General features: G+C 40.5%; 1 protein-coding gene across 8 annotated transcripts in view; it reads left to right on the top strand.

Annotated features, from left to right (window-relative positions):
• Positions 1 to 13,369, top strand: part of SIPA1L1 (signal induced proliferation associated 1 like 1) — a 340,274-nt gene that overhangs the window by 237,500 nt on the left and 89,405 nt on the right. For all 8 annotated transcript variants that reach the window (XM_074365310.1, XM_074365312.1, XM_074365314.1 and 5 more), the window contains one exon: positions 5,668 to 5,842. In XM_074365310.1, the coding sequence (XP_074221411.1) occupies positions 5,668 to 5,842 (175 nt within the window). The remainder of the gene's footprint in view (positions 1 to 5,667; positions 5,843 to 13,369) is intronic.

Below are 13,369 nucleotides of genomic sequence, written 5' to 3'. Positions count from 1 at the left end.
ATTTCCCTTTTTCTTATACAAAAAATAGCATGCTGTAGACACTTGCTTTTTCACTTAGTAATATATTTTGGAGATCTTTCTGTGCTGGTGCACAGAAAGCTTTCCTACTGCGTTTACGGCTGCGTAATATATTTTTAACACCTTTATTGTGGTATAATTCCTGTACAGTAAACACATATTTCAGATGTGCCTTTTGATGAATTTTGATAGATGTGTACACCTATGAAACCACTGCCATAATCAAGACAGCTAACATTTCCACCACTCCCCAAGAGGTACAAATTTCGAATTCCCAGTTTATCCCTTCCCACTTGATTTAACCCCTGGTAACCGTAAGTTTGTTCTCTATGTCTGTGAGTCTGTTTCTGTTTTGTAAATAAGTTTATTTGTGTCCTTTTTTCTAGATTCCACATATAAGTGATGTCATGTGGCATTTTTCTTTCTTTTTCTGGCTTCCTACACTTAAAACTGTTCTGTAGTTTATTTCATCAGTTTCTCTATTAACAGGCATTCGGGTTGATTCTAGTCTTTTCCTATTGCAAACAGTGCTTCAACGAAAAGCCTTTTCCTGGGTAACTGAAATTCATCTTAATGTCAAATCAACACAAGTACACTTATCATTAATTTAATACTTAATATGAAGCTTTCTATTTTTGTGAGAACTCTTGTATAGCATATTATTGATAAGATATTGTTTATTTCCTTTACATTATGCCAAAGATAAAAAGAGACTAGAATATGTCTGTGCATGTGTATATAAACAATTTTGACAGCATCTCTATCAGGTTGTTTTTTTTTTTTATCATCGTTTTCCTACCCAGTATCCGTATGTCATTTTTTAAAGCAATTTGATTGTTTTTAGTAATTTCTAATGAGGATAAATTTTCTAACTAGCATTTTTCTAACTAACACTGAGTTTTTCCACTCTCTTTGTCATTCTTTTGGGAGGACAGTCTAGCAAAAAATCTTTAGGAAGTAGTTCAGAGAATTGTCATGTTTATGAAGAACAAGCCAAAGTAAATGCCATCAGTGTGAATCATGAGGATGTGAAAAAAGGACCAAGGTCTTCGGGTCCAGTAATGGTAGAGTGATTTGCCTCAGATCAGCCCACCCACTGAGAACAACCAGAAACACTGGATGAAAGGTTTTTTTTGTTTTTTTTTTTTTTTAATACATTTAGACTTTTGCTTCTGGAGATACAGAGTAAATGTATTTTTTCCCTATTCTTTTTTTGGCGGGGGAGGGGGAGGCATTAGGTTCCTTCTTCTTATTCACTGCAACTAAGAACCTTGTGCATTGCATAGAAAGCAAATGTGAATCTGAAATGTGGAAAGAACAAAGACGTTTCTAGAATGCTGAAAGAGAAGAACTCTCACTATGGATTTTACCCAGCAAAAATGTTCTTTAAAAATGTAGGCAAAACCAATTTCCAGTGGCGGGGGAAACAGTACAGGGGTTGAGGCTGTGAGTTGATGCAGGGGTGGATGGCAAATGGGAAACCAGGAAACTTGGGGTGATGGAATTGTTCTGTATTTTGATTGTGGTGGAGGTGCATTAGAATTCATTGAATTGTATGCCTTCACGACTTGCAGGTTACTACTCAGAAATAGTAATATATACCAGTGGTATAGTAATATACTACTCTATAGTAATGCCAAATAGTAAATGTATACCGAGAAAGTGAATTTTTACATGAAGACAGATTTCTGCTACCTGCCAAAGTTAAGAAAGAGGGGCTAGATTTACCTTCCCACCTGAAACAACTTTTCAAAACTAGACCCAGCCATGAAGCAGTGGTACTTATCATGTTGGACAGCAGGCAGAGAAGGACAATGATCACTGGGAGGTGGGAAACAGACAAACAGTAAGATGGCACCAGCTTTCTGCCTGAATTGTTTCCAGGCTGCGGCGCAGGGAGGGGTGCCCAGGTGAAGCCCAAGGAGACTGAGATGTGAGTCCAGGGAGGTAAAGGAGACCAGAGTTTGCAGGGCTGAGCACTGATAAATCCATGTATTTGAGGAGACTCTTTGAGGCCAGAGTAAGAACCACTCTCAGATTGAGGGGTGCAAATCCTCAGACCTCTGCCTGGCTGAGAACAGTTTCTGCTCATTGTTCACATGGCATTGGGTAAAGTCGCAGAATGATTTTGCCTCAGTCGCGGGGCAAAATTGTCCTCAAATTAAACACTGCACTGAGAAGACCTATCATAGCTTAAAAGCAAGAACTGGAAAGATGGAACTATGGCCAAATAACTGTGTCCCAGAACAAAGCTCAGGCACTCATCAGGGATTCACGGCCCACACGTTGAGAATTGCTGTACGGTAAAATACCTCGCAGTGATTATTTTAAACCTCTGGATTAAATCAGACGAATTCAAAAGGTTTTGTAAGAAACGAAGAACTGGGTTGTTCTCATGGTCTGTGCCACCCTCAGTGGCCTTCCTCTGGTTGTGATATCGCGGGAGAAGAGGTGACAATGTGGAACTTGTCAAGAGGTCTCTGAGAACTTGATTATTCAAATCTTTTCTACTCTGACTTTGTCATCCGTCTTCCCAGGATCTCAGGGCTGTGTCAGTCATTTTTCAGTACCTGTCCCTTTGATTCTGTGTCAAAGCGCCTATTCTAGAAAGGAAGAGCAATTTTATGTACTGTTGGTTCCCAGCTGTGGGAACCCACGTCACTTTTGGTGGATGCTGAAAGACATTCTTTATTGAGGTTCAAGAATTTTATCTCAGATATAACCTCTGTCCTGTAGGATTGACCCTCATCACTTTTTACAGTACAAAATCTGGTGAGTGTCCAGACACCTCCATCAGTGCTCCAGAGGAACAGCTGATATGCAAGTATGAAGTTGTGTAGCGTGACTCCACGATTATCCAAAAGCAAATCCCTCAACTGTGGATAAACTACAGCCTCCAAGCCTGGCATAATTGTAACTCTATTTTGAACACTATGTAAAAGTATTATATATTCATATACATGAACCCATACAGATGTGTTTGTGTGTCTGAAAAAATGCTGTTTTATATAACTTCGTAACAATTCAAAACCCCCAAACCATAGCCCTAACTCCCTTTACATACGCTCTTTCTCTTGAAATGTTCCTTATTACATTTACATAAATCCTCCTTAACAACGTCTCATCTTCTGGCAGGGAATATGGTTGCTAACTAAGGTTTCTTGGAGCCTGAGTTCAGAGAATGCTACCTACCTTGATTTAATTGCAGTGGAAACCAAGGATGCAGGCGTAGTGACACCTCCGAGGACAGAGCCCTGACCTTTGGTATAGTTTCAAACCAGAGGAAACTGGGCATTCTAACAAATGTCCTAATCCCCTTAACGGAGCCTTCCTTTCACAACAAGCCAAAGCCAGTCTGTGCTCCTGTCTGTAGGTGGAGTCCACTGGAATATGAGAAATCCATTGTTTCATTGTCCTTGCATCGTCCTCTGCTTCTCTAGGGCTTGGGGGGAAGTTCCCTTATCTTCTCTCCGCAGTGAACTCTATATACGTATAAGTGAATCCTTTTGAACGTTGCCCAGTGAAATCTCAGGCCTTTATCTAAGAAGTTTAGAAAGGCGTCCACAAATCCACTGTCACTGTGATACTTTCTGCTGAACAGGATGGCCTTTGTTTTACTTTGTCGCATCAGAAGGCTGGTCTGGGAGGCACAGAGGCAAACAGCAAATGACTCCAAGGCCCTTCCTTTCCCCAGATGCTTCCCTTCTCAGATAGCTCTCCCTGCAGGGAGAGAGTACGGATCTGGCTATATTAAGGACCTCTTTTGTAATAGACATAAAGCCCACCCCTCCTGTTTTCGTTTGTTGAGACCTAATAGGGTACACAGCTCAATTCTAAAGGCAAGATGGAATCTCTAGTTGTGGGAGTTCCCCTCTAAGCCTTAGTCACATCCAGACCTTTGAAGCAGGCCAGCTGCCAGTGGTGTTGCGGTAGGTTTTATTCTTTTTCTTTTCCTTTTTAACTGCATGTGGTACACAAAAAAATGAACTAAATCCTAAATGTGTTCGTGAAGAATTAAAATGAAGTAGCAATAATGCAAGGTTGTACGCTGTTGTAGAAAGATTCCAGTATCAGTAGATACAGTTACTTGCAAGTTTCAGACTTGGAATTTTGCCTCCACTCACTGGAGTTGGCAGAGTAAGGCAGAGTCAGTTCTGTGCAATTCTAGAACTCCTAGGGAGGTCTCACATCTATGGGTCGTGTAAAAACTGTTGCATCTTCCTTGTTGGTTAGTTAGCATGTGGGGTGGGTGCAGCGGGCAGTGAGAAATGTCCAGGTTTAGGAGGGTAATAAAACAAATGCAGGCACCATATAGTAATATTCCCAGTGGGATCTGGGGCAGCACCCCCCAATCAAACACATTACTCTTTCCACAGGGGAAAAAAAATGAATATTCACAGAAAGAGGAATAAATTAAAAGCATTAATGTCAGCTCATCTCCAGTTTTGCTGCCAAATGTGTTTGCTTAAATTTGGTTTTTACCTTTCAACTTGAGAATTGCAAGTAAGGGGCTGTGGACATATGTCACAGTGACAGAAATAGAGCAAGATGAGCGTGCTTGAATCCTGGTAATCTTTAATAGAGCCGAATCGCAGGGCTGAGTTTGTGATCTTGTGTCTCTCCCTCCTGGTCCAGTTACTTTCTCTTCCATTTTCTGACCTTTTCTTTGCTTATCTGTCAAACAGGGCATACTGTTTGCTTTGTAGGCTTTTGTGAGGATAAGCTAATGTTAAGTTAAACACTAAATCAGTGACTGGCAGAGAGTGGGTAGTCAATAAATGTTGGCGATTAAAATTTTGCCTCTTCCTCCTTTCCTTTTGTGAGATAAAGATTTCCTGACGCAGGGGTTGCAATGCCGCCCTGGAAACAGGCCTAAGTAATATGGATTGCCCTGATGTCACTGGTGGATTCTGAGTCTAAATTTTAAAGCTGAAAACTCATTTCCTATTAAAGGACTACACCCCCTTAAAATTTATTTGCAGACTGACTAGAGTTTTCAATGATGAATAAATGTTTTGATGAGTGTCATATTTAAATCTCTTGACTGCTTTGGTTTAACTGGATCTGAGGGAGGAATATTGGCCACTAGCTTATTTGCCATTGAGAGGCCCCCTTTAAACTTTCTTTCCAGGTACTCCTCTTTTAAAGAAATATTTGAAAAGTACAGTGTCGATAATGCTAGTGCTCTTAGCAAAGTAGTAACTGAGGTTTATGATTTAATATATTGGAAAAATGGCATTGGGAGATGTGTTTTCCAGTTTTACACCCCCCCCCCAAATTTTTTATAAGAACTTTCATGGACTTATTAGTGCAAAACAATTCATTTTAAATTGTCTTTTTCAAAGTAGTCCTTTATTTTTATTTATTTTTTTATTTTTTTAGAGGAGGCGCTGGGGATTGAACGCAGGGCCTTGTGCGTGCTAAGCATGTGCTCTACCACTTGAGCTATACTCTCCCCCTCAAGAGGACCTTTACTTTTAAATTCGTAAGGCCTCCCTTTTTAAAGGGGGAAGAAGGAAAGCAGGAGGATTTCAAGAGAAGAGAGGTGTTAGCTACTTGAGGGCATGTGCCCCTCAGGACTTACTAGCATTTAAGCGGGCAGAGTGGATCTGCCTGTATTTACGTGCACTGTATTGCCTGCCTTCACAGCTGAACTACCAGCAGAAAGTAGGCATCATGTACTGCAAAGCTGGACAGAGCACGGAAGAAGAGATGTACAACAATGAATCAGCCGGCCCAGCCTTTGAGGAGTTCCTTCAGCTGCTGGGGGAACGCGTTCGGCTCAAAGGATTTGAGAAGTATCGTGCGCAGCTTGACACCAAAAGTAAGAAATACTGAAGCCCTCCTACTAGGCTCATCTTCCTCCTGTTGTGTTGATGTTCGCCTGCTCAGTTGCCTGTAAAGCAGCATTGCCACTTACTGCAGAAAACGGCTGGTGATGGGGGAGAGGAAGCCAGAAAAGGGAGGGTGTGGCTCTACAACAATTGCAGAGCATAATGAAAGTCGCTGGGATCGAAGTGTAAAAAGAGAGAGTTATCAGAGATGTGGATGGTGGAAAGCAGTGGGTGCAGGTCGTGCAGAATTGCTCCTGAATAGTGTCGCATGAATGTCACTATATTTAGCTGAATGTTAGAGTGATTAAAAACTGCAGCTGCTTATAACCATCTGGTCTTAAGCCCTAGAATTTTGGACTTTTTGTGAATTCATTTCATAATCCTCGGGCTTATCTGTGTAGTCAGCCGTTGTGTGGTTTGCTTGATTTTTCTTGTATTTTCTTATCTACAGGTCTTTTGTTTATTTCCTGTTATTGTTGCCCATAGTCTAATTTAATCTCCAAGCGAATAGGCTTCTTCGCTTTGGTTCAGGTTTGCTCATAAAATGTGCTGATTGAAAGCACAATCAGTTTAGCTACAGCTCATGCATACACGGGGTTGTCCATTTCTGTCCCCGGGTCGTTAATAAAATAGGTTCTAAAGTATCTGAAGTATGCTGACTTCTACGGTGTGTCTGTGTGGAGGCAGTTTTAAATTTTATCCCAGAATCGATCCGTAGACACCTGTGACCTGTTTTTCTCTGAGAGGGTCTTTGGTTTAGCACATCTGTATTGCAGTCTCTAGTCATCGCTCTGATATTCTGTACAGGAAATTAAATAAAGAGTTGAGTCATGAAAACAGAAAAGCATTCATAAACTCCACTGCATGGAAGAATTTCCTGTTGCCATGGTTTTACTGTTGCCAACTTGGAAACGACATGCAAGAGAGCCTATTAAAACCATAAATAGTCTAGACTCTTAAATATTATTTTAAGGTTCCATACTCTGCTTGCGACTGCATAAAATGTTAAATGTCAATATGCCCGTAAACTCCTTTTATCCAGATATTCTGACATTTATCCTGGATAATCTGTTCACGTTGTCTTGATTTGTTGTATCATGTAAATTAGAACCAAGTCAAAGAGCCATTAAAAAGGTCTGGGAAGAAAATGTAATAAGCACCCTCATTCTGTCAATGAATGGCCAGATTGGGAGTGGGTAAGATGACTAATTATTTGTGTATTTCCATGTTCCCCTCCACCTCTTGATGATGAAGGGCAGCATGAGAAATGTATAGGAAGGCTGTACCTAAGCAGCGTGGCACTGAGTGAGACAGTAGGATAAGCAAAAGAAGCACTTTGCACATTTTGCCCCAATATCCGAATGCCTGCAAAGGCTAAAGAGAGATGAGCCTGGATCAGCAAGCCGCCTCTAATGGCACATGTTACAGTTATGTCATAAATTTAGCAGGGAAGGGCTCCTTTTCACTGAACTTCTCTCCTTTAAGGCTCCTTGTAACCTTTTGAGACATAGCTCCCGAGAAGTGTTCACAGTTTCCTTCTCTCCTTTCAGAGGGTCAGGTTTCCTGAAGTGAATGGGAAGTGTTTCCATCCTAAAGCCTGAACGAGACGGGGTGCATATTTGTCTCTCTTACTCCAAGCTAGAAGGGGGACCGTTAGCCTCATTCACTTAAAAGCATGTGAAACAGGAAGAGACCACAGCAATAGGAAACGACTAGCCTCTGCAGACCCCAGCAGCCGCCTGCTGGCCGTGGCACACCCGGAGGGACTCAGCTCTTGTCTGCCGTGAGACGCTCTACCACATCTTTCCTGACTTTATGTTGTGTTAAGAAAACTCTTTCAATATAATCCTTAAAAAGAGAGAAGACTTTCCAGAACATGTGTTCTTAAAGGATCACTCCCTCTACACTTGACAATGTAGTTGTCACTTGGATCTGTGTCTCTGTAGTCTTCATCAAATTATAATACTATTTGCCAAACTTCATTTCTTTATTTTTCTGCACCCCTTCCCCTCGACTTTTGAATCTTCAATTACACATCTATTAGATCATTGACTAGTTGTGATTTAATATTTTAAGCTTTTTTTCACCCCTCTGTGCTTCTGGCTAGATAATTCCTATTAATATGTCTTGATGTTCACTTTGTTTTTCTTTTCTTCCATAGTGTCTTAATCTGCTCTTAATCCAATCTGGTGAAATTTTCATTTCAGATATTGTAGTTTTCCAGGCCAGGAGTTACATTTGGGTTCTCTTTTCTTGTATTTTCCATATTCTTCTCATTAGGTTCATGTCATCCTTTAAAGCCTGGAGCATATTTATAGTAGCTGTTTTAAAGTCTCTGTGTGCTAATTCCATCATCCCTGTCATCTGGGGTCTCCTTTTAACAGATTTTCTCCTGCTTTTGAGTTACATTGTACTGCTTCAGGTGTCTGGTTGTTTTTGATTGGCTAGTGGACATTGTCAATGTTTCATGCTTGAGTATCAGGATTTTGTTGTCTTCTTTAAAGTGTATGTTGTTTTGGTAGGCAATTAATAAGTTAGTTACAGAACAGCTTGGTCTTTATGAATCCTGTTCCTAACCTTTATTAAAGCATGCATAGAGTAGCCTTTACTCTCTGGCCGATTTAGCCCTCCTACTGAAGCATCACTTTTCTTGCATCTGAACACCTGCACATTCAGTGAGGTATCTCTGCTGTGGCCGGTCAGAACTTGAATGTCTTCCAGCCCTGTGTGAGCTGTGAGAATTGTTTGGCTGGTATTTCTCTGGTAGTTTGTTATTTCCCCAGTAGTTTTTCTTTTCTTTCTTTCTTTCTTTCTTTTTTTTTTTTTTTTGCAATATAGTTGACATATAACATTATATTAGTTTCAGGGTACAACATAATGATTCAATATTTGTGTATATTCCCAAATGAAAACCACAGTAAGTCTAGTAACGTCTGGCACCATACATAATTATGCAGTCTTTTTCTTGTGTTGAGAACTTTTAAGATCTAGTCTCTTAGCAACTTTCAAATATGCAATAGGGTATTGTTGACTGTAGTCACTAGGCTGCACATTACCCTAATGGTTTTTCTTTCCTTGGCTTTTGGAATCTCACTCTATGCTTGTTCAGCTTAATATTCAGCCCAAGACTCCAGGGGACCCCTGTGTAGATTTCTGAGCCTCTCTCGCCATGTAATTCCCTCCTCTTTGGTATTCTGCCCAGCAAGTATCAGCCACATCTGCCTTCCAGACCTCCAGTGTGTTTTGGCTCCCCTCTTCAAATCCCTGCTCTCTGCCGTTGTTTTGAAAGTACCTCCAGGTCGAAAGTGGGGTGGGATCACATGGCTCATCTTTGATTTTTTTTTTTTTCCTCTGGTATCACTATCCAGTGCTGCCTATTGTAAAAAGGTCTGGAAAAAGGTATTTTGTCAATGTTTCTATTTGTTTACAGTAGGAGAGCAAATCTTGTACCAAGTATTGTTACGGCCAGAAATGGAAGTCCCAGATATTTTTATATGTCATCTCATTTCATCCCACAAACTCTGCTGGGCACCAGTTTATCCCCATTTTACAGAATTGGCTTCTTTTGATTAACTGCTGTGCCCAAGGTTAGGCAGCTAGTAATCATTAAGGAGGTAGAATAGATCCCACTGGTGTGGTTAATGAAGTATTCAGAGAAAGCGTGAATGCAGAATTAACTACAGTGAAGCCCGGAGCTCTGCCTTGTGGCTGTGTCTTCTCCTCTCTCAAGCCCTTGGACAAAAACACCCAAGCCACCTCCTGAGACAGCTCCACTCATTACAGATTATAATTATATTCAGATTTTAGTACTTTGGGTAAAGGGCGGAGAGGCTCAGGGAAGAAAGGATTGGTGGAACTGTTGAACCATTTCTTCTTTTCCTCAGTTTTCCCTACAAAGTCCAGTTTCCCATCTCAGAAATAAGGGCTTCTGGCAAACAAGCTGCAGATGTGTCTTGGGTTGGAACCCTTCTGCAGTGAAGAAATTTTCAATACTGAATTTTTTTCTCCTCTTTTTGTTTCCTTATTTGGATGACATAACCTCTAGAGTGATTACCATCCCCTCACACTACAGTAAATACGAAAAGAAACTTCCCACCAAGCAGTTTGTTACCTGAAAGTTGGAGACCACACTCATTTTAAACTGTGGGTGTGGATTATTATTTGGGAAATTATTTCCTGAATAAGGCTTGTTTGTGAAGTCAGCATGTACGAGACTTAGAAACCTTTTGAAAAGCATTCCTTCAAAGCTCTGCCTTCCTTGATTGGCTACAGTATTAGTGAGTGCTCGCTGCTTCTCCCATACTTCAGCAGGGTTGTAAAGGCCACTGAGATTCAGGGTATTGGAGAGATGTAAGACTTTTCATAAAGAAAATAAATGCTTCCTTATTTGGAATATTTAACCTTTGATAAAGAAAGGGATGGAACTAGCATTACTGAAAGGCTTTGTGCACGCACAGGGCTGTTTGGAGTTCTGTTTGGAGACCGATGAATGAAGAAAAGGTTTCTTTTTTCACCTCCTTCACTTTGAACTGTGTTGTAGAGTAAGGTTTTTCCTTGGAGTGTTCCTGAGATGCAATTGGCAAAGAAATTAAAATATGTCAAAGGCCCTACTTAACTGAGCTTTCTACACTTTCTACCGCAACTGCACAAAATTCTAAGTTCTGATCAACACACTTCTTGAGCATCATTTATGGGCTGGTACTTTCATATACTTTCTTTCACTCAATCCTCACAACAGTGAGAACATGGAGGGGCAGAGAAGTGAGGTGACTTGTTTGTGGTCGTTTAGCAAATGATGCTACCTGCAGTCAAATTCTGATCTTACTTCCAAGTGGGACTCTGGTCATTGCAGGTGTCTTGCAAAGTGAGCAGTAGGTATAAAATAGTAGCGACTGATTCCTAAGTACCCACCCACCCTGCACCATCACTTGTCCTTTTCTTGCAATACATTAGTGATTTTAAGAAGCCTAAGTCCCAGGTCCGTACACATGTACATTTGCACGTTCCTTGAACTGACATAGTATGAGTTCACCTGTCATAGCAAGGTTGGTACTACATACTCTCCTTGATCCCATCCTCAGTGAAGTAGTCATCTACCTCCTGACCGTGTTTAAAGGTACTTTGAAAAAATGTTAGTAAAGATGGTAGATGTCAGAGCAGGTGGAATTCTTGATTTCCCCAAATATTTCATTAGTGAGTGGGTGAAATAATGCTGCCAGGGCAGAGGTGTGCCTCGTCCAGAATACGTGTTCCACATGTCAGTTCTTGTCCCTGGCTGTGCTTATGAGCTTTGCGCTCTGCATCCCCAGACCCTGAGGCAAGCTTGCCTTCGTAGGTGTGAGATTGGGGCTCTTAAATGTGTGCTCAAGTTTCAGCCTTCCTTAAAGCAAAAGAGTTGAGCCAAGGGAAGTCAAAGATGAATATGACATTGACCGGAGTATCTGCAACTGCTTCTACAAACTTACTAACCTATTCAGACCGTCTTCAAATAGAAATGCCTAATGTAGAATTTTATCGCTTATCTATACCTTTTCAAAGCAACTGAGAAGAATGTTCTTACCATTCCTCAATTATTCACTGTCTTATCTAGTTTGAATATTAGGAATTTCACTCTCTATGACTTAGTGCAGAGGGCTGACCTTACAAGTGGATACATTCACTTGCTGGTAGTATAGTTCGGAGGCAAATCACGTGATTATCAAGATGACCTATAAGATGCCTGAGTTTATTTTTTAACTTTTTTTTTTATTTTTTAACTATTTTTAACATACATGAAGGAGCATTATCTTCTTTACATTACTCTTCTATATGCATATTTTCCCTTTAGAAATTACTCAATATATATTCTCGTCAACCAGAGAAAAAAGAATTTTTGTCGTTTTTTTCCCAATGGTCATCTTCCTGATTTTTATTCTGTTAAATCTTTCATGGTTTCAGGGTTTCAAGGTCACTAAACATACAATAATAACATTAGCGGCTTTATTCCTTAGAGAATATAACAGGCATTCATTTTCCATTCTTTCTGGTAACGTTTAGCAATTCTGTTATGTACACAGTGATTTCAGAATTTGGAAATTCCTTTCTTCTCAGGGGAAAAAAAAAAAAGGATTGTTTTGGCCCTAGTTTCATCTCTAAAACTTTTGAAACCGTTTCCAAACTGTTAAAAAGTATTGGCAAAGCTGGGGTTTCTAAAGGCCCCCAGAAGAAGACTGGTCACGCAGCATTGTATAAAGTGAGGCTTGTGGAGGAGAGAAAGGACGAGAAGTAGAAAACAAGTTCTCTTCAGCGTTGGCTTACTTCACTTTTCCTTCCTGACAGTAATGCTTTTAGAATTAGACACATAAAGCAAAATGCAGTAAATGAACACTGGATGATCATCTTTTTTTCTAGTTCATTGATTTTGCTTAAAGTTGACTTGAAACACATGTAAGTCCGCCTCAAAGCTGACACATTGACTTTAAAGTGATAAAATGTACGAATCAGGTCTCGACATATTTATAGCACGGGTCCTTAACCACAGATACCTCCTTCATACTCACGACCTGTCTTACGTAGGTCACTTACTGTAGTAATTTTAATTTGTAGTCTTTTTGTGGTAGTAGTCATTAACATTTAGATGATATTTTTCTTGGGGTTGGTTATGTGTTGGTACATATTTTTGCAATTTTTGAAGAGTAGTCTTTGCTTCATTCTACATTTAGTTTGTTTTTAAAACCCTTTGCGTTTTATGCCCTCTTCAGAGTTATCATCCTCCAAGAAGCTCAAGGTTGAAACTCAGGGCTCTAGTTCATCTTAAGGCTCCAAGAACCACCATCATGGTCTATTCTCGGAGCTGCACCTGAGGGCAGGGAGCTACTGCATTAGAGTCCCCTGGGGGTGTTTATTAAAATAGATCCCTCTGCTCCATCTCACACCTACAGAACAGTGTGTTTCTGGGGGCGGGGGATGGAAACCTGTCTTTCTACAGCTCCCTAGCGACTCCATGGACATTCAAGTTTGAGAACTACTACTGCTTTTCAGTACATGCCAGGCTTTGTCTTGTTCCATCCGTCTCTAAAATGCAGTATTGTGTTTGCTCCTTAACAGTATGGTTGTTGGATTGAGGTCACCCAGAATGAATGCACTTCTGTTCATTTTGCCGCCTGTTAAGTCCGGATCCTTCAAGTATAAAGATACTCCCCTTCAATCGGACAGTTAATAATGCTTTTGGTTTCCAGGTGTTTATGATTTATGAATGATTTAGATGGTTGAGGTTACTTTTTTCCTGAAGGAAGGTGAGAGCAGAACACACACAGCCTGCACTTGTTGGGCTTTGCTATAATACCTTTGTTAATCAGTGTTAACATCTTGTTAAATTGTCATCTGTTTAGGACACAGAGGTTCTCCTGCTTGAGTCAGAAGTGTTGGGATGGATGTTCGGAACTTGATGTCTGTGAGCAGAATTTCTGTGACCTTGGATGGGAAATAATTTTACATTTATTTTCACTGACCCCTCATTGAAGTTTAACTGTCCTTCA

This window comes from Camelus bactrianus, chromosome 6 (genome assembly GCF_048773025.1).
Source record: "Camelus bactrianus isolate YW-2024 breed Bactrian camel chromosome 6, ASM4877302v1, whole genome shotgun sequence".
Taxonomy (NCBI): Eukaryota; Metazoa; Chordata; class Mammalia; order Artiodactyla; family Camelidae; genus Camelus; species Camelus bactrianus.
The sequence above is the reverse complement of the archived record's forward strand: the minus strand, read 5'-3'. Positions and strand labels throughout refer to the sequence as shown.